This window comes from Biomphalaria glabrata, chromosome 1, assembly GCF_947242115.1.
Source record: "Biomphalaria glabrata chromosome 1, xgBioGlab47.1, whole genome shotgun sequence".
Taxonomy (NCBI): Eukaryota; Metazoa; Mollusca; class Gastropoda; family Planorbidae; genus Biomphalaria; species Biomphalaria glabrata.
Window position 1 is genome coordinate 43,163,958 of NC_074711.1, and position 26,658 is coordinate 43,190,615.

Here is a 26,658-nt window from a genome sequence, read left to right on the forward strand (position 1 = left end):
CTTTGAGATCAGTATACTTGTGTTGGACTAGAAATGAATTCTGTCTTTTTTTTTTTTTTTTTAAAGCCTATTTCATATTGCTACTTCTATATCCTATGATCGAGTGTCTCAAAATTCGGTCATTTTATTAATGTTATCTTAAATGTGAAAATTCACTCTTTAAAAAAAAATCAATCATTAGTTTTCAATAAGATAAGTTGTGTAAACCTAATTAGCATTTTTTTTAATGCAAGCATGTATATGTTGTGTTGTGTACAACATTATTGTTATTGAGAAATAAAAAAGAAAAATGTTTCATACGCTAAGAATCATGGAAAACATAAGTGTATTGCCTTTTTTTTTAAAGGTTAATTTAAAACAAAACTTAAGGTGTCTTGGGCAGGCACATAGAACTATTGTTGGGCATGTATAACATTTTAACATTTGATTACAGTGTCATGAAGTACACCTGTGTTTAGAAAACAATCTTTGGTACCATAATATATGTGTACATTAAAAAGTCAATAACACTATAGAGTATAGAGACATACATCACAATAGCAGTTTGAGGCATCTAGGTAAATTGCACTGAAATAACTGCAGTACTTAAAAAAAACAACTCAATTTACACTCATCAGATACCTTATGTTATAATTTTTTTTCTACTAAGGTTAAAAACCAGTGCATAAATAAAAATCAATTTTGTTGTTTTTACTGATGGTTGAAATAATGATCTGTAATAATTCAGAGATTTCATAACAGAACATATTTATTATTTTTTATCTAGTATGTTTAGTACCGGTATACTTATTCTTTAACATGCATTTAGGTCTCCTAAGCAACATCTCGTTAAATTTTGAATTATACACTAGATGTTTTTATCTGCATTCCAATCTCGGCACTGTGCCATTTAGGATTTAACAATGCTGAGCAAATCATTATCATTTTGACTTTGACAAACATTTCCCACTTGTACAATTTTCAAATTGGAGTTTCATGTTAATTTCATCATATCCCATTTGAATTTTTTTATCTTTTGGTAATTACTTATGCACACAACAAATTAAGTTATACACTACAGTTAAAGAGGTCTATTCGAGTATTAAAAAATCACCAAATGGGTATAATTCTTAAAAAGTATCTTATCAATAAATAACATGGTCAGTTAGAAAAGAGATTTTCATATGCTGAGTAACTTTCATTAAAATTAGTACCGTACAGAATCAAACTTTAACCTATTATAGTAATATATGGCACTTGCATTTATTTTATTTTGGCAAAAAAAAAAATTTTGTTTGCAATATGTACAAGCAAATTGTACCAGTAAAAAATATATTACACAAAATTACATAAACAAAACATTTTACATGTCACCATAAATATAATAGACCCAGAACTAACAATGGAAATTTCTCCTACAAGTTCAGCTAAATAGCATAAAATCACTTTCTAATTGAGGCTATCATTTTTGGGAATAAACTAGAAAAATATGTTATTAAAATAAATTAGGCTATAGGCTAAGGGTTTTAGTGTGTATAAACAAAACTCATTAAAATAAAAGTAGAAGCTATTATCCAACAAGAGATTCTAATTCTTTCAAGCTCTGGTATGCATATCTTTGACAAATATAATACAAAACTTGCTAATGCTAATATGTGACCTGTTCTGGCAAAATAAGTCTTAATAAATCATAATGAAATTTTCTTATATTAAAAGTTTGGATAAGCCAAACAGTTTCCTCATTATTTGTTATATTTTCTTAGATTTAAAGTGCACTCTTGCAAGCAAAGATCAAAAGCTTCAGGTCTATATTTTATAATAGATAAATATAAGAGGATAAAGTTTAACAATTGTAATTTAATTTTTACTCCCAATGCCAAATTTCTGGCCTTATGTAAGTGTAAGTAACACAAATTTACTTTGCCAGATGGGTGAAATATTACAAATGCAAAAAATAAATAGTTTTTACAGATATAAAAATTTATGTACAAATATTTTTGAGATTTGTGAAGTTAATTTTTTTTTATTTAATCATTCATTGAAAATTGAAATTTTTAAGTCAATAAATTAAGGTGTGTATGCTGGGGGTGGGGCTAAATCTGCAGTAGGAGTTACTGGTGGTAACAATACTTGTGTATCATCAAAATATAAATAATCTGAACCACGAGAAGATTCAGAGGTCTCATTTTCAGTCTGTCTATGCAGACAGTTGAAAGCAGTGGCCAGAACAGACATCCCTCCAGCTGCTGTGACAAGATAAAAGCTGACATCAAAGGTCACCTGAATCTTACTGCCTTCATGGAGCCGGGACATAGTTTGGAGTTTTTCAATTGCTGTAGTTATCCAGTAAATGAACAGGTTGATTGTGACACACAAAATAACTATTGAAAGAATAGACAGCTATTAGTACATCATGTTTACGTGTAATTATATTAATTTTTTTTCTCTGTAGAATACAACCTGGTAGAACTATGTTTATAAAAACAATAATACAGTCAATTTAAATTGCTAGGCTAGCCTTACACTGACCAGTTTGTTAGAATCAGTCAGACAGTAGACACACATTCTATTTACTTTTTGGGACAGGGAGGGGCGTAGCTGATAACGTTACTTTTTTTTCTCCTCATGTTGGTTCTCCTCATGCTTTTATTCTGTATATAACTAAGCTGTTGATGGAATGTTATGCCCCTTTCAGTAACTCACATAATTTATTTATATAATTCTCATCGTCGCTCAAGAGTTTGGAAGAGAAGAAGAAGTAAAGGAAAGATCACTCTCTTATTTCTGCGGATTTTCACCCCACAAAAAAACAAGACAGGGGAAGGGGGGGGGGAGAGAAAAGAAGTATTCATCTGTCACTACGGATGGCTGCCTGGTCGTATGGTTTGCGCGCTGGACTGTCGTTTGGATTTATCAAACCCTGCCCGCTTCCATATTCCTTTGTCCTTCAACTCTAAAGGAACATCTGAAACATTTAAAACATTTTACAAACACTAAATAGCTTCCATCCCCCTTTGTCCTTCAACTCTGAAGGAACATCTGAAACATTTAAAACATTTTACAAACACTAAATAGCAGCGCCGGACTTCGCCACTGTGACCAAGAAGTCATGAAAAGAGAACAAGTAATCTACTATGTATACTTACCCATCACTAAATATCAGGGCCGGACTTAACAATTGTGGGGCCCTATGCATAACAGATTTCGCGGGGCCAAGTTTGGTTAGGGAAATAAGTGAAATTTAAGAGTTTGTATAAAAAAAAATTCGTCTATGCATTTTATTCATTCTTTACTATGTACTGAATTACTTAAAGAGCCTTGCGTGTAGCAAAGTCATACAGTATATCATAATAATTCTGTTTCCTACATAGATCACTCTCAATAGCAAGAATTACCAAATGTTTTAATCTATACTTGAGAATTGTTGACCTCAAGTAATTCTTCATTAGTTTGAGGCCCAAGAAGCTTCTTTCACCAGATTCCACAATTACGGCTAATGCATAATGCTGTTTTTATTTATCCCACGTAGGATTGGCTTTTTCCAAATTGAATGACAGTTTTTGTCTATATATTTCCGTATATTTTAAGGACTTTTTCATATATTTTGCAATTTCGGGAGATTTCCAGGATCTCCTGGTAAATTGACAGGAGGGAACGAGAAATCTGTTTTAAGTTATAAAATGGTTTAATTTAATAATTTATACACCTTGAATTAGCACGGGTTCTATGAAAGTGCAGGCCCCACTGCGGTCACATAGGTTGCAGTGGCCAAAGGCCGCCCCTCAAAATAGCGGCGAATGCTATGCTGCCGATCGACTAGTATTGTATATTACCCCCCTTTTAGGGATACTGTAAATAGTAGGAAGAGTTGTGCCTATGCATAGGAAAGACTACTCTGGTAGCCAAGATGGCTGATTAAAGTTGTTATGACCTTAAATGTTCTTATTTCAAGTTTGTGTACTTTCAACTATCTATCGCAGTGGTTCCCAAACTTTTTTGTGTCATAGACCCCTTGCCCTGTTTTCTGGTTTTCGGTAGACCCCCTACTTAGCTTGTATTGCATTTTTGTAAAACTTTTTATAGTATTTTCTAGCTTTAGTGAGTTGAAGAATGAAAATATAATTTAAAGCTACATATTAAGTATTAAGTAATAACTATTTCTTATTGATAAAATTTAAACCAATTAAAATAATTAATATGTATTGCTGAAATCATCAAACACACTGGAAATGGTTTTTTTTCCCAGCTGTATCATCTGTTTCTATCGATATTATGTTTCATATATTCTATGAAGTAGTCCTTCAAACAATAAATATTAATAAATCAATTTGCCTTAAGTATCATTTTAAAAGTTCTAACAAAGAGCAGTTACTCGTGTATTTCTTGGTCATTCATGTGTTCGCGAAATTGTTTTCATAAGGGAGAAGGGGCGAAGGCGAGTAACTGGCGCCTAAACCAGTAAGCTTCGAGCAGGAAAGGCTCGTTAGCCTTGGCTTGCTACCCACCTAGCAGAAGGAAAACTGAATTCAAAACTCTGCTGCCTTGCAATTATACCGAAACATGGGAAAGCTTTCGTAGACCCCTGGGGGACTATATAGACCACTTTGGGAATCACTGATCTATCGTATCACAGAGCCTAACAGTCACTGTAAGAATGAATTTGTTGCCCTACAACAGGAGTTTTCAACCTGTGGGCCACGACCCCTTTGGGGGGTCGAATGACCATTTGTCAGGGGTCACCTAAGACCATCGGAAATTTGGGTTTTTGGAATATTTATCATCAGAATTTTTTTTTTTTTTTTTTTTCATTTCTAACAAGCATATTTGTACCATAGTTGGTATACATTTTCATTTCTGGTAACAAAACAAAGGGACAGCACTCAGATTGATTTTCATTTTACAAATTATGAAAAGTCCGTCTACGGTACATTTAATAAAATAAAAAATGAGGGTGACATATTTAGGAAGATGGATATTTTGTTAGTCGATACAGATCAGATGGCTCTTTGAGTTAGTGAGTGTAACATCATTCTTTGAAGGTAGACATGTTTTATCAATGATAGTTACTTCTTTGTAATGAGTTTGATGCATTCAACGTGCTCTGCTATTTCACACTGATGTGACCAGGGTTGTCGAAAGAGTTTATTGAGCTCATCAAAAGCGATGCAGCTAAAAATGATTGGTTTTCAACGTCAGTTACACATTTCTGGATCTCGTGTTTGCAGCCATATCCCATTTTGAGAAAGTGCTGCGCCTTCTTTATCCATTTCTAAAAGTAGGCTTTTATCTTTGTGAAACAAGGTTTTCCAGCCTGTTATTTATCAAGTCTAAATAGAGAAGTACACTTGATACTATAGATGAAATTCATTGTGCTCTTACAAAGACTTCCACAAGGATCCAACCTTTGCACTAATGTTGGCGTATTTACAAATGTGTAGCAATGTAATTGACCTTATTTAATATCATCCTCCATGTTTCACCATATTTTTCCAATTGTCACACTAGTATACTCATGAAAATGGTGAATACGTTGCTTGCAATAGAAAAGTTAATAAATGCAACTAATAAAGATAAACTTTTGTTAGCAGTGTTATTATTAAACACATTTATCAGTGGCATAAGGAGGGTGGGGGGGAGAGTTTGAAAATTCCCCCGGGCCCCCACTTGAAGGGGGCCCCCAAATGATTTTTTAAAATATTAAAGATTATGCAAAATGCAGGGGACCCCAAAAAGGTGGCAAATTCCTAGCTACGCCCCTGACATTTATTTTACACTATTTGCAATTACATAAAGCTTTTTTCTGTGTTTGAGTTTAATTAATGAAAATACATACGTCATAGATCAGATATAGACATTACGATTACGATTTTAATACATTAGCAAATATACATTTACCTAAGCCTATGAACAAAAAAAAGAAAATTATTTTTGGGGGTTGCTTTCTAGTGGGTAATCGTATTAGGGGTCGCAGCACTAAAAAGGTTGAGAACCGCTGCCCTTCAAGATGATGGGTATAAAAGGAAACAATAATAAAACAATGCCGCTCAAGTTATATGATTTTAAATGATTCATTGTATATATTTTAAAATTTTCAATTAAAGATAGGCACAAGAAAAACAGATTGCCAGAACTGCCATTTTATGAATGATTAATTGTGATCAGAAAAGTTGGAACCATATAAAAGGCATACAACTTTATGATTAGATAGCCAGTGACATCTATGATCTTAGTGTAGGCCTACAGTAACTCTTTAGCTCTTTCATGGTATTGCCTTGTGCCATTCATAGGTATCTAACTAAAATTAATTAAATTAAAATTAATTAATAAAAAAAAAAAGGATTAATAAAAACCCAAAGTACAGTAGTAATTATTCTCAAGTTAAACAGATTGTTCAAAGTCTCTATTTAACTAAGGGGAAGGCACTATGAAAGAGATCATGATATCAATTCAATCAAATCACTTGTGAGTACTATCTTCTTAACCCAGTTGAGTAGACCAGACTGAAAGGACGCATGGTGGGAGCTCAGCCGTGCAGAACAGGCCGCCCTAGCCCAGTTCTGAGTTGGACACTGTCCAACAGGCACATACTTTGGACGGTTTAAGGTGAGCTACGACATACTGTGCCGCCATTGTGTTGAGGACGATGAAACAGTAAACCACATTCTTTACGAATGTCACATTTTCCATGAGGGACAATCCGGACAAGGAAATGAGAGAGAGATAATCGCTGCGCCCATATATTTAGATTGCATTGGTGTGGTTTTACATGAAAATTTGCAATAAACATGAACAAGGCACGTAAAAGGTGTAGGGGTCATTTTCTTTCAGGGCTGGTATCGTGGCCAACAATAAACACTAAATGCCTTTACTTTCCCACAACTAATGTTAGATACCCATTAGAGCTGAACCCTCCGATATGTAAAATGAGAACGAAGAAAGAAGAGAGGTGTCCTAAGGATCCCGGAATTCAAAATCCTTTTCTTCACCAGGATTTGAACAAGGGACCATCCAGTTGATAAGCCAAACGCTTTACCACTCAGCCAGTACACTTTCTGTTTAATTATATTTGGTTGATAATTTTATATATTTTAACTCATTTTTTCCACGAAATAGGTATGCAACAAAATAACAGTCCACCGGCATTTAGTAAATTAGAAGTACTACTAGTGCACAAATAAAGCAACTACAAGGATGTCCTGCATCAACTGCATTGTGTTTCAAGGACACATATTAACTAATGTCTTTTAAAAAAATTTCTGCTGGAAACAAAACTTTGTTCAGGATCTTTCCAATTCCCTAGTATAGAAACAAAATCTTGCACTTTTAATACCTTTAAAATAAAACTCACTATAAAAAAAAAATTTTACCTGTTAAAATATTAAAAATTGCATTTCTTCTTAAAAGCTTTAGAAGTTGATAGTTAGGTCCAATCAAATCCAACAGGAAACCAGTTAAACTACATAACACAGCAACGAAAACAAAAGCGATGGTGGTTTTAAATAAAAGGACTGTTGGGTATGTAACACAGTTGACCATAACTGAAACAAAGAGAATAAAAAGGTATTTATGTCTAGTACCATATCTTTTTGAATTGCATAATTAATGATTTAATTAAAACTTTTTTAAAATTAATTATAAGGCCATATTTTTTTGTTGATGGCAGATGAAACAAAGACTTACTATCATTGGAAAAGGGACCAAACTTGTAAACCACATCAGAAATGTCAGTATTAGGATAATTCTTATAAAAATGTCCATTGTAGAAAAACTGACTTGTGCTGAGCTGTTTCATGCTTCCTACAGGCGCAGACAACAAATGACAACCCCCTCCCTAAAAAAAAAAATTATGTATTATATAATATATCCCTAAACAATGATTGGTATTAATTTAAATAGTTTCATAACATAATAACTAAATTAATGAAACAAAAGACTTACAGTTAAAAATATCCAGTCTGGTTCAAGAGATGTACATAACAAAACAATCGCAATCATACTACAGGAAGCTGATAGAAAGTTTCTTTCTTTCTGTTTGAAATGCACTCGTGTTCCATATCGATCATGGTGCCTGTTATAATGCCTATGTCTGTTTCGGTTTCGACTGCTGGAAGATCTACTACGATGACTCCTCCTGGAGCTTCTGGATCTATTTGCAGAGGCTCTAGGAGTACCTGATGGTCTTTCCGTGTGTGAAGAGCCAGGGTCAGTCAATGGCTGTGATAATTGCTGACTAAATAACAAGTCACTGTTTAACAATGGTCCAGTCATTTGTTTTTAAAATAAATGATGACTCCTTACAAAACTGTCTGGAAAAAAAAATTTTAACCAATAAATATTGGTCTTGTTTACTATTGGACTATACATTTTAAAATTATCAATAAGCCCTCTAAAAATACAAATATAATTAAATAAATAAAAATAGCATTAGATACCTATATTTGATTTATAAATATTGTGTCGTTTGTACTTCATTATACATATTCACAATTGTGATAACAGATTTTAACTAATTCTTTGTCCTCTTTGTCTTATAAACACAAAAGTAGAAATGAATAAAGCAAGCACAGTTATAAACAATCCATAAAAAAATTAATTAACAAATCTCATCTCTGCCCGTAGTCCCTTCTGGGGCATAGGCCACCAACCAGCTTCCTCCAGGCATCTTGGTTCTGGGCGAGTCTCTCCAACTGTCCCCACGTCTTGCCCATCTGCTCCCAAAACACAGTACTATGTATTCCTGGGCTGTCCTATGGGGTTCCAGGTTAGAGCTTGCCTTGTTATGTTGGATGCAGGCTTGCAAAAGGTGTGTAAGCTATCCATCTCCAGCATCTCTGAAGGATATTTACTTCAATGGGCTGCTGCTTTGTTCTTTGCCACAGTTCCTTATTCGAGATTTTGTCTGGCCAGCAAATCATAAGAATCTTCCTCAGACAGTTATTGATGAATACCTGGATTTTTTTCATGGTGGTGATGGTGGTTCTCCAGGTCTCTGCTCCATAAAGAGCCTAATCTTGGTGGTGGTGCTTATTTCCCTAGATCCCCAGGTGTTATTCAGCTGATGGAAAGCTGTTCAAGCTTTACCAATGAAGGTTCTGACATCAGCATTTGTTCCTCCATGGTGGTCTATGGTGCTGCCAAGATAGGTGAAGCTTTCCACCTCTTTCAGTGCCTCACCTTGGACTGTAATGGGTGTATTGTTGGGTGCCTTTATCTTGAACACCTTACTCTTCCCTCTGTTTATGAAAAGACCCATTCTAGCTGAATTATCTGCAACAACATTTATCTTTTCCTGCATCTGCTGCTATGTGTGAGAAGGAAGAGCCAGGTCATGTGCAAAGTCAAGGTCATCTGTTTCCACAGTGTCCACTGTATACTGTTTCGCTTCTGGTCTGTTGCTGTCTTCATGACCCAATCTATAGCTAGAACAAACAAGAAGGGAGAGAGTAAACAGCCTTGTCTCACTCCTGTTTGGACTTCAAATGGGTCTGTCTGGCATGCACTATTCTGCAAGTCATCCCCTCATGTGACTTCCTGATGATATTAGTAATTTTTTCAGGCACTCCATAGTGTCTCAAAAGTCTCCAGAGGGTCTGTCTGTCCATGCTGTCTAAAGCCTTCTCATACTCTATAAAACTGACGTAGAGAGGGGAGTTACATTCCATGACTGTTCCAAAATTATGCACAGTGTCGCTATCTGATCTGTGCATGAACTCTTCTTTTGAAAGCTGGCTTGTTGGTCACAAAGATGTGGATCTACAACATCTCTCATTCAGTTTAGCAGAATGCAGTTAAACATTTTGCCTGGAATGGACAGTAGTGTTATCCCTCGATAGTTGGAGCAGGAACTAAGATCGCCTTTCTTTGGGAGTTTGATGAGGTAGCCCTCCTTCCACTCTGGTGGCACTTCTTCTTTTTCCCATATCTTGCAGAAGAGAGGGTAGAGTAACTTCACACTGGTATCAACGTTTGCCTTTAGTACTTAACTGGGATGCTGTCAGGTCCTGCTGATTTGCCTTTTTTCAATTGCTTGATTGCGCTGCGAATATCTTCCTTGGTGGGTGCACTGCACTTGATAGGTAGGTCTCTTGCAGCTGGCAGTATCTCTGGTGGGTTTGCAGGAGTAGGTCTGTTAAGAAGCTCCTGGAAATGCTCAATCCATCTCTTCTTTTCTCATTCTTCATCTGTTATCAGGCCGCTATTTTTGTCCTTTACTGGTCTCTCTGACATGGCAAATTTTCCAGATAACTTTTTGATGACTGGTACAGGTCTTGGGTACTGTTCTGGAGGGCTGCTTCTTCTGCTTCTTTTATCAGTGCTTCAATGTAGTTCCGCCTGTCTGTTCTGGTGCTACGCTTGACATTCCTATCTATTTCGGCATATTCTTTTTGTGTTTTTCCATTTGCTGCTCTTGTTTTACTGTTGTTCACGCCTGATTTCTTCTCTCTTCTTTCCTTGATCTTATGGAGAGTTTCTGTTCAAATTCACTCCTTGTGGGTGTATGACTTGGGACCCAGTACTTCTTGCCATGTGGAGGTGACTCTTCTAGCAGCTCTTCCAGGAGCTAGAACTTGTTAGATAGGGTGACTTTGAACTGTTTGAACTTCCTGTTTTTTTGCAGTCTTTCAGCACAATAGTATTGTAGTGTTGGCTGAGCCCACTTGTCCAAGTCTTCTTCAGCTTTAGTTTCACTCGAGCGCACAGAAGATGATGATCTGAAGCAACATCTGCTCATCGCCTTACACGCACATCCTGAAGAGATTGACGGAACTTCTTCACAATACAGACACTGTCTATTTGGTTCTCTGTTGATAGGTCTGGTGATATCCATGTTGCTTTGTGTATTCGTTTGTGTGGGAAGACAGTTCCTCCAATCACTAAGTTGCTTGTGGCACACATATCTGCAAATCGTTCTCCATTTTCATTCATCTCACCTAATCCATGTTTTCCCACTATCTCCTCATATCCTCTGTTGTCATTGCGAACCTTAGCATTGAAATCGCCCATTATGATGAGGATATTCTTTTTAGGTCTGTCAAGTAGGATAGTAGTCAGCCTATAGTAAAAATTGTCCTTCTCCTCCTCTTCACTGTCATTTGTTGGGGCGTAGCATTGGACAATGTCTAAGTTAATTCTCTTCTTCACTGTGTGGAATGTGGCTGTTATTATCTGTGGTCCATATGCTTCCCATACAATAAGTGCTCTCTGAGCCTGCTTAGACAGCATCAGGGCTACTCCCTAGGTTCTCCCTTGCTCATGTCCTGAGTATAAAAGTAGCTCACCTGAAATCAGTCTTTTCTGTCCTGAACCAGTCCATCTTGACTCACTGATTTCTAGGATGATTAGGTTGTACCTTTTCATCTCAGCTGCTACTTGTGCTGTCTTCCCAGACTCATACATGGCCTGGACGTTCCATGTACAGATGGTGGTGGTGGTCCTAGTAGAGATGATGGTCTTGGGCCTGTCAGCTTCCAGATGACTCTAGCTTTCACTGACATGAGTCATAAACCTTCCAGCTGGAGGTCATATCCTCACCCAGGTCCATGACTTCTTTTGATTTGCTGTTGGTGTTTCTGTAGCTAGTTTTTTTTTCTACAGAGTAGGGTATCTAGCGCTACGCCCAACCCTTCTCCTTTCTCAGCCGGGCTTGGGACTGTCCTAAGGCAGAGTTAATTAACAAATCTAGTACGAATAATACTATGTTTCAATCAGAATATTGCAATCACATCGAACATGAGAGTTAGCCATCTTCTCCTGCAAATAGGTTTGTAGAAATAAACAATGTTATTCAAAGCTAAGTAGACAGTAAACAACTATCCTATAACCCAAACTAAGATGACACAATTTTTTATGTTTTTGTTGGTTAGACCAACAATTTGACAATAAATATAGATATGTTGTAATGTATCACCTATTTATGTCAAAATGGGGTAGGGTTGGTATGTTTAAGCCTAAAAAGTGTATCTTTTATAGAAAAGATTTTTCCCCTGAATACATTACTGAAAATTTTCATTTATAAACATTCAAAAAAAAAAAAAAATGTCAAATGTACTGGTACCAGTATATAAATTTGTATTTATTTAAATTTTTTTTTTACATTTGATATAGACAGGACAAATTACTTCTCTCACTTATAATTTAATTAATTTTCAGCTTTCCTATGCTGATGCTCCATATATCTCCCTTCTCTACTTGTGATTTAGGGAACACTGTCACAGATGCCATTATAGATTTATTTGTATATTTCACATTTAAAAGCTTATGTGTAAATAGAAATATAAACCCTTGACTGAGCCTCAGGAATTACCCCACAAATCTAGATCCTTGACAGCGCCTCAGGTTTTACCCGAGACGTAATTACGATGTTGCAAATCTATTGGTTGATTTGAAAATAAATAAAGACATTTTTAGCGCCAGAGAATTGACGAGAGTAGGAAGAGGGGAGTCGATAAAAGAATTTCCTAGTAGACAGTCGTGTTTTCTAAGAGCTCTGATTTAAAGCCTTTGTAATGTTATTTGTGCTTGTTGATCTGTAACTTGTACATAAGCTGTACTTACGTTCTATATTTAAATAAAGTTCCAGAGTTGTGTTTTAACAAAGAATCTTTTATTGTGAATCCTAGATCGTCATTTGTTCAACTATTTTAATTCAAGTGAAATCCCCAGCACCACAACACACGTTGTGACATCTGGCACTCCGACTAATAAAAGTTCATGGACAACTTCTAACGAAATTTATTCAAGATCTAGGACCAATTTCTAAACTCTTCAAAGGAACTTCATTCTTATTTAACGGAGGACAGAATTTCTGTGTTTAACAGGTCAGTTGGTTATCGATAATTCTTTAATAAAGATTTTCGTTAGAGTTACGTCTAACTCACGAAATCTATTATTATATGTAATTGGCAAAAGGAATAAGACCAAAATACATAATAACTGGCAATGTAAAAGACCAGTAAAGCAAATAACTGGCATTATAGTCATTATAAAGAAGACCAGTAAATAATCATTTGTCTGGCACAAAGTAAACAGAAGACCAGATTTAACCAACTGTTAAACCAGTAAAAAAAAAAAAAAAAACTCGGCTCAATAGATCTATATATCGAAGCTTACGACTCCAGTGAAATACAATTTTACTGTCAAGCATTATTAGCAAATTGAGGCTTCAAGAACTTTGTCACTATATTATTATTATATCTGAGATAAAGCCAAAATCCAGATATTGTACATTTTGCTCCAATACAAGAAACTAACAAAAAAAAATAAAAAAAATTAAATATGGCTTCTGGTTCTAGAACACAACGACTCCTTGAATTGATGGAATTAGCAAAAGAGAAGCAAATTCCTAAGCCAGACCTGTGGGCAGAACGTCAAGAAGATAAAGAAGCAGAAAAACAAAGAGAATATCAAACAAAAGAACATTGTAACATGACTTTAACAACAGACATAATAGGTGAAGCCATAGCTTTAGCAGAAAAACTCAATATTCCTTCACATGAACGAGAAAGATGGTTTGATAATAAATTAGCTGAGTTCGACAGAGAAAACGACAGAAGACGGCAAGAAGAACTAAAACGAGAATTATTAGAATTGGAAAATACCGAATTCAAAGCTGAACAAAAGACTGATGCAACATTAACAAGAATATACCAGAAAGCGAAATTAAGAAAGCTTACAGCATATCTCGAAGATGAATTTCTCAAGAAGATTACTTTCCACAAGTACAACGTGGTTGAGCAAATATATGTACCAAAGAAGTACAGAAAACAAATAATTAAAGCAAAGCATGAATTTTATGACACCATACATATGAGTGTAACAAGTACTAAGAAGAGAATTGCCAAAGAATATTATTGGCCTAGCTTGACCAAAGATGTCAAGAAATACATTAATAATTGTTCACATTGTCAACATGATTATTGTGAGAAGAAACAAACTCAAAAGAAAAGCAACATAACTAAAACAAAGAACAAAGAAGACTACAAAGCCAGAATTGACAACAATGAATCTATGCATCATGACTCAAGTAAATCTACAGGGACATCACTGCCTACTACATGTCCATCCCTACCCACTACATGTCCATCCCTACCTGACAATACAAGCCCATCCCTACCAAGTACTTTCCCATCCCTAACCACTGATGATGACTTCATACATCAAGACTTGAACAAGACTGCATCTGCATCATTATCTACCAATACTATGGTATTCATTGAAAATTCTTGCTACAATCAAGACAAGTCTCAAGAACCAGAAGCAGAAACTAAAGAAACTTATACTCAATCAACTTTGGCTATACCAGACAAAAGAAAAACTATGCAACTTGACTCTAACACTCATACAAGTATTCCTCATTTGAAAGAATGTGAGTCAACTCAAGAAGCCATTACAACCATGAACATTGGAAGTCAAAGAATATTACATGAACACATGAAATCAAGATATTTTGCTCAAGGAGATCAAGTCAATTTACTGTTACCAGATTGGAGTAACAAGCTATGTGGCAAGGTCCATTTACCATCACCAGAAAGATTTCCAACCTGCTTTATGAAATCAATGTCAACAAGGTTACCAGAGTATTTCATGTTCATATGTTTGAACATTACCATGAAACAGATAATGAAGACATCAAAGCAGAAGTTGATAATTTTACAAGCTTAGCAACTATTCCTGAGGAAGAAGAAGAAACATCATCAACACCCATTCCTGAGATAGATGTTTCATTACCAGCATCAAATCAAATTGACATTCCAAAGGTTATCACTCTGGATGATATATCAACATCAAATCAATTTGACATTCCCAAGGTCATCACTATGGATGACATAGCATTACAGAAAGTGAAGGACACTAAAGTGTTTACAGACCATGCAGATTTCTTTACCAGTGTTTCTGAAACATTTTCAGTCCTGCAATTTGAAAGCAACTCAGAGAGCAACAACATTAACAACACCAAGTTTCATCCTCCGTCCACTCAAAGGGCAACTTTTCTTCAGAAAGGAACAAATGAACTTCTTCAACATTGCTGTATTGACCAATTGAACTCAGACATGTTCAGTCATTGCTCTATTGAACATTCTAATGCAAAGTATTCTGCTACCATTGTTCTACAGCGTCAAAGTTCATCAACCAGAAAATTGAGTTTTGGTTTCGGACAGTTCCTATTTTCACCAAACTCAAACGCGGTTCAATCAGACATTATCTGTGAGATCAATATGACATGGAGACAACAGTTTCATAAACTGAAAGACCTTTTCTTCAAGTTTAGAAAACGCGTACACACATCCATGATGGCAACTCAGAAGGGTTCTGAACTTCACACTTACATTTTATATATGTACTATACCATATTTAGTGTCACTTGATCCATTATCATTCATACTCGTCAAGGAAGAACATTATCCAGTTATATTTAATTAATTAATTAATTTGTCTACTCATTTTTCACAGGAGTTCTATATCAGATTATGTTACATTTTTTTCAGCACCAAGCAACCCACTGAGGAAGGTCACTCATTCAAGATACTTTGTTTATTATGTTTCAGCATCTTTGCATATGACATGCATCAGACATTTTAATTTTTAAATCATGAGCATTTTATTTCAGGTATATTATTATTGCATATATCCTATTATAATAGTACAGATACATGACTTATAATTGAAATTCTTCATTGCTTCACACATATTAAGATTTGTATTACATTTAGTATCATTATTCAGAAGATTGTCATGTATACATCAATTTTTTCTATGTCAATTTTTCATATGCAATATATTTTTCCATGTACACATTTTCACATTAGTACTAACCACATGAGTTATAATGTCATAATTATTTTTTATATTTCAAAATGATGACATTTTACATGTATTATTTTAACGCATTTCTATTACCATACAAATGCTAAATGGAAGGGGGGGGGGTAATATGTCACAGATGCCATTATAGATTTATTTGTATATTTCACATTTAAAAGCTTATGTGTAAATAGAAATATAAACCCTTGACTGAGCCTCAGGAATTACCCCACAAATCTAGATCCTTGACAGCGCCTCAGGTTTTACCCGAGACGTAATTACGATGTTGCAAATCTATTGGTTGATTTGAAAATAAATAAAGACATTTTTAGCGCCAGAGAATTGACGAGAGTAGGAAGAGGGGAGTCGATAAAAGAATTTCCTAGTAGACAGTCGTGTTTTCTAAGAGCTCTGATTTAAAGCCTTTGTAATGTTATTTGTGCTTGTTGATCTGTAACTTGTACATAAGCTGTACTTACGTTCTATATTTAAATAAAGTTCCAGAGTTGTGTTTTAACAAAGAATCTTTTATTGTGAATCCTAGATCGTCATTTGTTCAACAATTTTAATTCAAGTGAAATCCCCGGCACCACAACACACGTTGTGACAAACACCAATGCTATCACCCATCTGTTTTTAGATGATTAAATATTTATATATCTTGCAATATAGATCTATATATACTATTTTATCAAATATTTATAATTAAAGATTGATGTACAACAAATTTTTTTTTTTTAATAAAAATGATATGGTATTCAATAATTATAACAAAATTGTAAAATCATATCTCTTTAATTAACTATGGATGGATAAAAATATAGAGGTGGTTTTTTTTTAATTTGATAATTTATAGTCATGTCATTGTGTCTTTCTCTAATAACTGTAGAACAGTACTCAGAATACTGTTAGATTAGATGATTTAATAATCTAGTACATTTATAAAATATAATCTAGATTCTAGTGATCTAATAATCGATAGACAAATAGAGAGAGTTAGAATACTTCTAACATCACTTCCCAGAGACTAGTAACTAGATCTAGCAGCTTTTCAGCTTGAGCATCTTACAATTAAAAAAACAATTACTATATTAAAATTATATGTTTGTCACTTAACTTTATTAAAATGTGTGCATGACTACATATATACTATATTCAGTACCTATAATACTCATATCATACTGTATTAATGCATTGATACCCAAAAAAGTGCCAGTGGGCCAAATATAAAAAAAAAGTATTCCAATGTTCTACTTTGAACGACATGAACATATAGCAATATCCAAAAATAATTAAGAATATTCATGAACAATTATTAAAAGGCAAAACTAAATAAAATTAAAAATGTTCAAAACTTATCTGTAACACAAAAAGTTTTTTTTTTGGTTAATGAAAAATATTATGTCAAAATTGTCTAGTTATGTAGATTATGAAGACATATAGGGAACCATCAGTGGTTGGATGCTTCAATGGCTTCATAAGTATTATAGAATAAAGAACAGATCTATCCACTATTCACCTTATGTTATGATACACAGGCAATTTTAGCTTGCAATTTCATTTCTATTTAAATCTAATTATAAAAATTGTAAATAAAATACAAACCCATGCTGAAAATAAACTCATCTTTCTACAGTTTTGTGAAACAAATGATAAGCAACATGTTAAACTCTATTGTAAACTGAGGATCACTGGATTTTGAAAAGGAGTTGTTATTGCTCGTTTTACTAAGCTATTAAATACAATTTTGGAATATTTTTTTGAGAAACAGGAAGATTCAACGGTTGGTGATGACTTAAGCAGGCTAAAAGATTGTTTTACATGGTAGGCATCTAACTTAAATGAATGAAACCAAGCTCTGACTGCAAGGAAAGAAATTGACTTTCATTGATTATATCATTTTCTCTTTTATAAAGATATTAAATCTATGTTAAAGGGTTTTACATTCTCACATAACTTGTTTGTTGACAAATTAATTACTGTTTAAGGACATCAATATCTATAGATGTAATTCACCTTACAATGCTCTATAAAGAAATGACAATTAACTTCTAGGATGTAAATAAATAAAACAAATTAAATATACTTGACAATTATTAAACATCTGTTACAGATGTTCAAATTGAGTTGCAGGAAAAAAAGATTTACAAAATTATGCCTTTAGTAAAAAGAATGTTAACATAGGAGGCTTAACACAGATATGGCTGCACTTAAATGTTTCAGTAACATTTCAAAGCTGTGGTCGAAAATGGAATTACTTGTTAGCTTTTCCATCAACATACGCGGTTAACCTAGATTTAGCCTTGCTTTGGCTAATTTAAAGCTTGAAATTTCTAATATTGTCAGACCTCCGGAAGGACAAGGTTCCCATTTTGTACTGAATTCAGCAATAATAATGTTTATATTAAAAATACAAATAAATTTACAATTTAACCTAAAAAAACGTAGGCCCTAATATTCAGTAATTTAAAAAGGAACTATTATTAAGATTTGAAAGAAAGTCACGCCTCAAGACAATGAGATTAATTTTTGTATGTATTCAATGCAAATTATTTGACATAATTTTTGTGTAATGATAATAATAGCAATGTTTTCGATTCCGAAGATTAAGGCTGAGTGCATTGTTTCACATAACTACGCAAACCCAGTTGCGACCTACATATTTTCTCGAATTTTGCGCTCTGACGTGGGGCACCCCTGTAATGCAGTCCTCCTCTAAGCTCGCCAAAGAAGATCGCCTTTGGCATGCAGTTGTCTCCCATGTGGGATGAGTGTTATTGATAGCATAAAAATTTATAAATAAATTATATTTTGTTCAAATTTGCTTTCTCACACTTCTTTATAAAAGTTTTTATTACAGGGAGGGGGGGGGGGGCACTGGCGGATTTTTTCAAGGAAAAATTACGAAAAGGGGCGGTAGACCAAAAAAGGTTGAAAACCACTGATCTAGATTTATAAGATTTAGATTTATATTAGATCTTGAAATCTAGGTCTAGATCTAAATCTAGATTTACTAGACTAGAGTTAAGAGTCAGTCTACAAGTCTACACTATCTACAGTTCTAAAAATAAATAGATTTAAAATACCATGAAATTTATAACTCTTAAATTATTAACATTGTTACAAATGACAGTGATAGGTAGAGGTCAACGTATGACCCCCAGCGAGATAACACAGCAGGTGGTGTTCTCTGGAATGTACATGTATCAACAAAGACAGGATGTGATGTGTCCTTACGTGTTATTCCAGAAGGTACTAGCAATGTCCAGTGACAGATAGAGGTCACAACTTGTGACCCCGGCAAGATGACACTGCAGCCGATGTTTTCTGGAATCTACATGTATAAACAAGGACAGGATGTGACGTTTCCTCGCGTGTTATTCCAGAGGATACTAGCCGTGTTTGTGCAACTTTGGACAAGCGATTAGGGACTCTATATAAGCCAGAGAGTTAATGTGAAAGTCAGTCGTGAGTGAGTCGTCGATACTGTTGTCTACTGTGCGAGACAGTAGAAGAGAGATGTGTACGACTCAATGCAAGATAACTAGGGTAGAGTAAACTGGAGTGGACTACTGTCGTTAAAGTCTATACAGCGAACTACAATGGACTTGAGCCGTTACAGTCGATACAGATGATGTAAGACGTGTGCGGCTCTGATTCGGTAGACTTGAGTACGACTTGGTTCAGCTTTGGGAGACCTGGAGCAACACTGGGAAGTGTGTCGTTGGTCTGTTCTATGGAATACTGCTCGATGCAAGTTGAGAAGAGATAAATTGCAACGAAGTGAAGAGATGAATTGCAACGAAGTATAGCTAACTGTAAACTGACAGATATTGTACAGTCTTCTACACTACATGTTACAGTAACAAATTGTTAGAGTTAATAGTCAATAAAGTTATATGAAGCTGAAAGTTTAGTCATCAAGTTCTTTACAGTGTTTTTATTTGTGTGCCTACTAGTACATCTAGCCAGAAGATTCAGAAATACGTAACAATATCATTAGCAATTCTCGTTGATAATATGAAGTATAAATGATTTAAATTCTAGAAAAAGGATCGAAGTCAATTTACAAAAAAATTGGATTAGCTGTAAATGAATGTTAGCTGCATGTGAGATGAAACATTCAAATTATAAATATCATATAATATATTAATATTGGGGTAGTTGTGTTCCAAATTTCAAGCTTCTAATACTTCTATCTATTATGGTTATGAACTATGAAGAGATTAACTTCACTGAGACGAAAAATTCATTTTTTCTATCACAGTTTTTTTGGGCATTTTCTATACTTCTATTAATCTATTAGTTAGATCTAAGTTCTATACAGTACTATACTACTACTAGTATTATACTATAATATAATAATATACTAGACTTTACTAGACTCTATACTCTATAGTTACAGTATACTACTAGATTATACTGAATACTTACTATAGTATAGAATAGATCTAGGATCAGTATAATAAAATATGTCAAAGTACCCAAATGACTAACTTTAAACTTAGACCTAGATCATTAGTAGATCTACTAACTATATTTATTTTAATTTATTATTAAAAATTTATAATTTATATTAATTCTAGTCTACATCTAATCTATTATTTATTATCTAGATCTAGATAGATTGGATCTACTGACTTGTACTACACTTACAGTGGAGTAGAGATCTAGATCTACTGTTAAGTTAATGAGTTATAAAATCCAGAACTAGATAGTCTTTATTCTAAGATAGATCTAACTGTAATCTAACTTACTTAATCGAAGTCTAGACTAGACCTAGACGGTAGACGTCCTAGACTGGAGTCTACTATTACTATTAGACATTAGTAATTTGTTTACTTCCTGTTGTAATTTGCCAGATAATTTTGTTGAACTTCGAAGGGCTCTGAACAGATGCCACTTACCAGTTGTAAAAAGTTAAAAAAAGAAAACAAAATTCGGTCTTGTTAAATCTATCTAGATCTAGAACTCTACTAACTACAGATTTAGATTATCTAGATCTAGACTAGATTATATCATTAATCGAGACTGGAATGTCCGCTATAGACCAAGTCAACATCTTTGTGCAGAGCGTAGGCCGTAGCAGATGGATTCCAAAGGACCGAAAGCACATACGCATTGACTTAAAACAGGCATATGATAAAGTATGGCGGCCTGGTTTGCTTCATAAGATAAGAGCCGTGGGGTGCAGGGAACGGATATATTACTGGATTAGAGACTTCCTACAAGAGCGTACAATAAGAACAAGGATGTACGGAGAAGTCTCAGGGGAAATGACCCTCGAGCCTCCCCCAGGGCTCCGTCCTGTCATGCGCCCTTTTCACGGCCTTCATAAATGACCTACCGGCTCAGCTAAAATGCCAAAAGCTGCTATATGCTGATGATATTGTCCTTTGGAAATCCGGAAGGAGCGCAACCTCTATACAAAAAGTGTTACAAGAAGATCTCCATACGCTCTGCTCATACACACAAAAATGGAGGCTAGAAATAAACACCTCCAAGACGGTCTATTCTCTGTTCACGCTCGGGACTGGCATTCTCAGGCAACCTTTCCAGCTCTCCCTCAACGGAGTGGCTCTCAGCATGGAAAAGCTACCCAAGTATTTGGTGTAACTTTAGATCGCAAACTAAAAATGTGTCCAGAGGACCAAGGAGAAGTCCAGCCTCAAAGATACCAATAGGCTATCAAGGACGTAGACCTTGTTACAGACGCAACTATGGCAGCCCACCAGTCAACAGATACAATGGCAGCCCACCAGTCAACAAATATTATGGCAGCCCACCAGTCAACAAATATTATGGTAACCGAGACAGATGGGGAGGTCCATGGCGACGAAGAGAATTGGTTCGAGCTGGTTATGGACGTGGGAAAGGAAGATACGACCATGACGTCAGACGCTAAGAACTGAAGTAAGCAATGACATCCTCAAGATACCGTTATCAACAGCAAAGTGGATGAAATGGGAACCGCTTCGTTTACTGGAGACCACAGAGAGAAACGTTTTACTATTAGGTTCTGAGGGCAGTGCACGCTCCAGTAAAGTGATGAATGTTTTTTTGATTGACAGTGGTGGCGAAATTCAAGGCTGACCTGCTTCTAGAATGTGCATGTATTTTGAAGCTACACATGTGCAGAGCTACTAATATAGTTTGGACTAAATTTCCTTAAGGTCAAGGTCATATAGAGAGTTACAGCCATGATGTAGCTGACTGTGTGTGTTTGGAGACTACTTTCAATTCCTGTGACTGAAAAAAACAACAACGTGAACATACCTGTGTCGAAGTATTAGGCAGAATATTTTACTTACTGACCTTTGATCTAGCGACCAGAAGGAAACAACTGTGTGTTAGTATGAGACAGTGTGAAATCTGTCTGTACCAGTCACAAGTTTGCTGTGTATATAGAGACATTGTTCCTTAACAACTGACATTACTTTCTCGAATCGCTTTTGACTTTGAGTCGCTCTTGATTCAGACGATGTGCATCAAGTTTGAAAACAGCACTGCAACAGAGCAGTCCCTCTCCACCCCCAGTAATGTGACTCCACCACATTTTATCAGACTGCAGAGCGTTGCAACCTGAGATGAACTCCAATTGGTGACAAGGCAGGGAGACCTAGGTCTCCCGTAGTGCCCTGGTAAGGAACTCTGCTGTTTGGCGTAGTGCCTCGTAGCTTCCATACAAATTTAGTAAACCACTAGATACGTCTTCCCGCAGCTCGCGGAGCTGCGGACACTCTTGCAAGACGTGCGCCACCGTCTCTTCTGATTCCCCGCAGTGTCGGCAACGGGCATCAAAATTTGGCCGGAACCGGGCGAAATACGCACCTATGGGGCAGTGTCCCGTACGCCACTGCGCTATTGTTGTTTGTTCCGACCTTTTTAGCCTCCACCACGGGTCCTCTCGATTTGGGCGGCGCATGTGCTGCCAGACTCCCCTGGCAGTATTGGAGTCATCCCAGGATTTCAACCACTTTTCATGTACCCACTCTCGTATTACTGTCGTAGCCTGTTAGAACGTACTTGGCGATTCGAAAGCGGGCACGGCCAGCGCTCCTTCTCGTGCTAGAGCATCAGCCACGGCATTGCCCCTCACGCCGCAGTGCGAGGGCACCCACTGCATAACGATGACAGCTCCAATAAGCAGGCGGATGTTATTTGCGGCGCCTAATGCCTCTTCCACCAATTTGGACTTTCCCCCGAAGCCAGCCATGGCTTGGAGGCAGGACTGGGAATCGGTAACCATTACAACGGTAGTCGCAACGGTTATCTTTTCGCGCAGTTTTTGGAGCACGTGTTTTAGGGTATTCGTAATCGCCGTTAATTCAGCATCAAAGCTACATGCGGCGAGGCCGCATGTGCCTGATAGCTTTTCAGGGTCCAGGTCTGGGTAGCAGATATAGGCCCCATACCCAGCTCTCACGGGGTCCTTCATGACCGACCCGTCTGTGTAACAGTATATGGCATCGGCCGGGTAGGTCTTTAGTGTTTCCAATGCCATTTTTCGAAGTAGGTCCGGGTGTGTGTGTCTTTTTGTGGCCCCCTCCAACCCATGTATAGTGAAATTTATGGGAGGGATGGGCTGTCTCCTCCAGGGCGGGCACGTGCTTATCCGTCTAATTGGGACCCGGTCAGTGGAGAGGCCAGCTTGTGCACTCAAATTTGTAGCGCAGTGCATAAATGAGGTCCGTTTGATCCTATGTTTTTCTCTCCAATGACTGACTAAAGTGTGGGTCGGGAGCCCTGGTTCGCCCCTTTTGTAGCGTTCCAGGGCAGTTAGCACGGCGCGCTCTCTCCTCAGGCTGAGAGGAGCCACGTTGGACATAATTTCTGCAGCGGAGGTTGGGCTCGTTCTATAGGTGCCGCAAATGAATCGGAGAGCCTGGGCCTGTACACGGTCGAGTGATTCGAGGGCTGTCTTGCTTGCGTACACCTGCACGGGCAGGCTGTACTCAATTTGGGACCTGACAGCCCCTGTATACAGTGTGCGGAGCGTGTCAGCTCGGGCGCCCCACTTGGTACTGGCTAGCTTTCTGAGTAACCCCAACTTCTCCGAGGCCTTTCGTTCAACATCCTGGATGTGCAAGTGCATTGAGAGCTTCCTATCTAGTGTGACTCCTAGATATTTTGGCGTGTTTTCACGTTGGAGTCGCAGCCCACCGAGTTGGAGCTCGAATGGGGCCCCAAGAATGTCGATTCCCAGGCTGAACAGGCTCCAGGTCGTTTTGGCAACGTTTATCTGAATCTGCCATTTTGAACAATACGAGGAGATGGTTTGGAGGTCGGCTTGTAATGCTGCCTGAAGTTGGTCAGCTTTCTTCCCGGTTGACCAGAGGACAATATCGTCAGCATATAGCAGTTTGCGACACCGGAGTGAGCTGGGCAAATCATTAAGATAGGCCATGAAAAGGATACATGAGAGGGCGGATCCCTGGGGTAACCCTCTTATAGGGGTGTTTTCCCCACTTAGAGAGTACTGGAACTGTGTTCGTGTTTTCCTCTCCGTTAGGAACTGTTTTATCCAGTTATAGGTCCGCCCGCGTACGCCCATGGCTCTAAGTTTAAGATAGAGGCCTTGCTTCCACACCCGGTCATATGCCTGTTTTAGGTCAATAAAAACTGCGTATGTGCTCTCGGACCTCTGGAACCCGTCGGCCACCTCCTGCATGAAAATCGTGACCTGGTCGATCGGGCTCAAGCCTGCCCTAAAGCCAGCCTGCTCTGGCGCTAGGATACCGGCACTCTCAAAGCTCCACACGAGTCGCTCGCTGACCATCCGTTCTACTATCTTGCCGATAGTGGAGGTCAGGGATATGGGTCTGTAGGACTCCACGTTAGTCGCGTCTTTGCCCTTTTTTAGTATTGGAACAATGGTAGCACAGCGCCAGGCCCTGGGTAGTCTGGACTCTACCCAGGTCCGATTCGCAAACTCAAGGAGTTTGTCTTTCGCAATACCCCCGAGGTGTTTTACCATCTCAGGAGTAACCTTGTCTGGCCCCGGAGCCTTTCTGTTTTTACACTTAGCTATCGCTCTGTCCAGCTCAGCACGGCAGAAGGGCGCATTGCACGTGTCCAGGTCTTCCAACCCATCCGACTCCCTCTCGAGTCTCTTACGCTCCTTGTTGAGGGCTATAGACGTGGCAGACTTCTTTTCGGACTTGCTTATCGAAGCGAAATATTTGTTAAGCAAGTCGGCCATTTTTTGATCTTTTGCCACTCGATCCCCACTGGGTGACAATAATGGGGTGGCTGTACGCGCCGAATCTTTGGCCTCAAGATTGCGAAGAAGACGCCAGGCTTTGGAAGTATCCCGAAGATCCAGCCCGGCACAGGCATCCCTCCAGTGGTCCGCCCGTACACGTTGGGCCACCTCGCTGGCCTTCCGGCATAATGCGTTAAACTCCCTGCGGCATTCGGGAGTCCCCTTTTTTTGTGCTCTGCGCCTCGCCCGTTTCCTGGCCCTGACTATTCGATCTAATTCTCGGGACCAGGCGGGTCTATGCCTTATGCCGGGATAGGTCCGCGGGATATGCTTCCTAGCCGCACCCAAAATCGCTGCAGTGATTTCGCCGTATTTTTTGTCGACTGTCCCTTCCTCCATCGCGATACTCGACAGGGCGGAGTCGACAGCCGCCCCGTATGCTGGCCAGTCAGCCTTAGTGTAGCTCCATTTCTTGGGCCGTTTAGTGGCTACACCCCTGGCCTCTGAGAGGGCAATAGTAATTTCTATGGGTTTATGATCGCTTCCGACATCCTCAAGCACTTTAATTGCGGTTTTCCCCTCTAGATCAGCAGAAATTAGTGTTAAATCAGGTCTCGAGAGAGACCCGTTGCCAGTGTGTAGGAGAGTTGGCGGGCTATGTTTATTCTGCAAGCAGAATAGGTTTGTAGTGTTTAGGATTTCATGGACTTTTTGGCCCGAGGAGTCGGTTGCGTCATAGCCCCATGCAGGAGATTTCGCATTTAAGTCCCCAGCTAGTAGAGTTTTAGTTAAGATGTTCTTATTGCCGAGGTTAATGGCAAGTTCATGTTTAGGCGGGTTATAGCAGTTGATTACCGTGAGTTTTCTTCCAGCTATGAAAATATCTAGCGAGATGGCGTCGGTACGCCCGCTTTGAGGGCCAGGATTTTGAGAAACTGTCATGCCGTTCCTTACATATGTGATAACTCCACGGCACTCATCGCATTTACATTTATAAGCCGTATAGCCGCTGATGTGGCTACTTCGTTTCTTGCCTACAAGAGTCTCCTGCAATAGTGCGATATCTATTGCCCTCTCATGGAGGAGTTTCGTGAGCTCTAATATCTTAGGTACTAGGCCACAGATATTGAGCTGAAGTACTTTTATCTGGCTAAGTCTATCGCTCCCTAAGGTTTTAGGACTGGTAGCGACAGACCGTTGTAATGGTTGGTGGTTTGGAGGACCGATGGTCCTCGCTTCGTTGGTCGTGTTTGGTTGGGCCTTTTGGGTGGTAATGGTTGGTTGGGCCTGGTGCGGGACATGATCACCAGGTTGGTGTGGTTGGCTAGCCACACCTTGGCTACCGTTCTTCCGAGGGAAGAACGAATGCAGTGTAGCCTGGGAAGAGGGCTTTGTCCTGGAAGGGGGAACCTTCGCTGATTTTTCGTGGTTCGACAGGTTCCGCCGGATCGGAACCACGGGGCGAGTAGTAGAGGATTTTTCGTTGTCGGGCCTGCCGCCCGCTACCCGCGCGACGGAGCCTGTTTGGGTCTGCTCGTACCCGGGTTTTCTGGTTTGACGTGTATTATTCATGTTTGTATAGAAGTCGAAGGCCGTTGGCGGCCTTAGTTATTGCCGATTAGAAAGTAGTGTACGCAGGGCCTGCAAGAGGGTCCGAAATCTTTGGGTGCGGG

The 26,658-nt window shown here is 37.9% G+C and overlaps 1 protein-coding gene across 3 annotated transcripts; it reads right to left on the bottom strand.

The window, feature by feature from the left end:
- Window positions 1-308: 308 nt before the first annotated feature.
- Window positions 309-20,639, bottom strand: LOC106064925 (transmembrane protein 127-like). 3 transcript variants are annotated; one of them, XM_013223595.2, is made up of 5 exons: window positions 20,538-20,639; window positions 7,918-8,285; window positions 7,660-7,810; window positions 7,347-7,517; window positions 309-2,360 (listed from the first exon to the last, which is right to left on the bottom strand). In XM_013223595.2, exons 2-5 carry the CDS (start codon window positions 8,245-8,247, stop codon window positions 2,047-2,049), a joined length of 966 nt encoding a protein of 321 aa, XP_013079049.2. In that variant the 5' UTR covers window positions 8,248-8,285; window positions 20,538-20,639; the 3' UTR covers window positions 309-2,046. The 3 variants fall into 3 exon arrangements, with proteins under 3 accessions (XP_013079049.2, XP_055893705.1, XP_055893717.1); XM_056037730.1 differs by having other exon boundaries at window positions 7,918-8,281; window positions 20,538-20,619; XM_056037742.1 differs by having other exon boundaries at window positions 7,918-8,281; window positions 20,437-20,567.
- Between the last annotated feature and the right edge of the window lie 6,019 nt (window positions 20,640-26,658).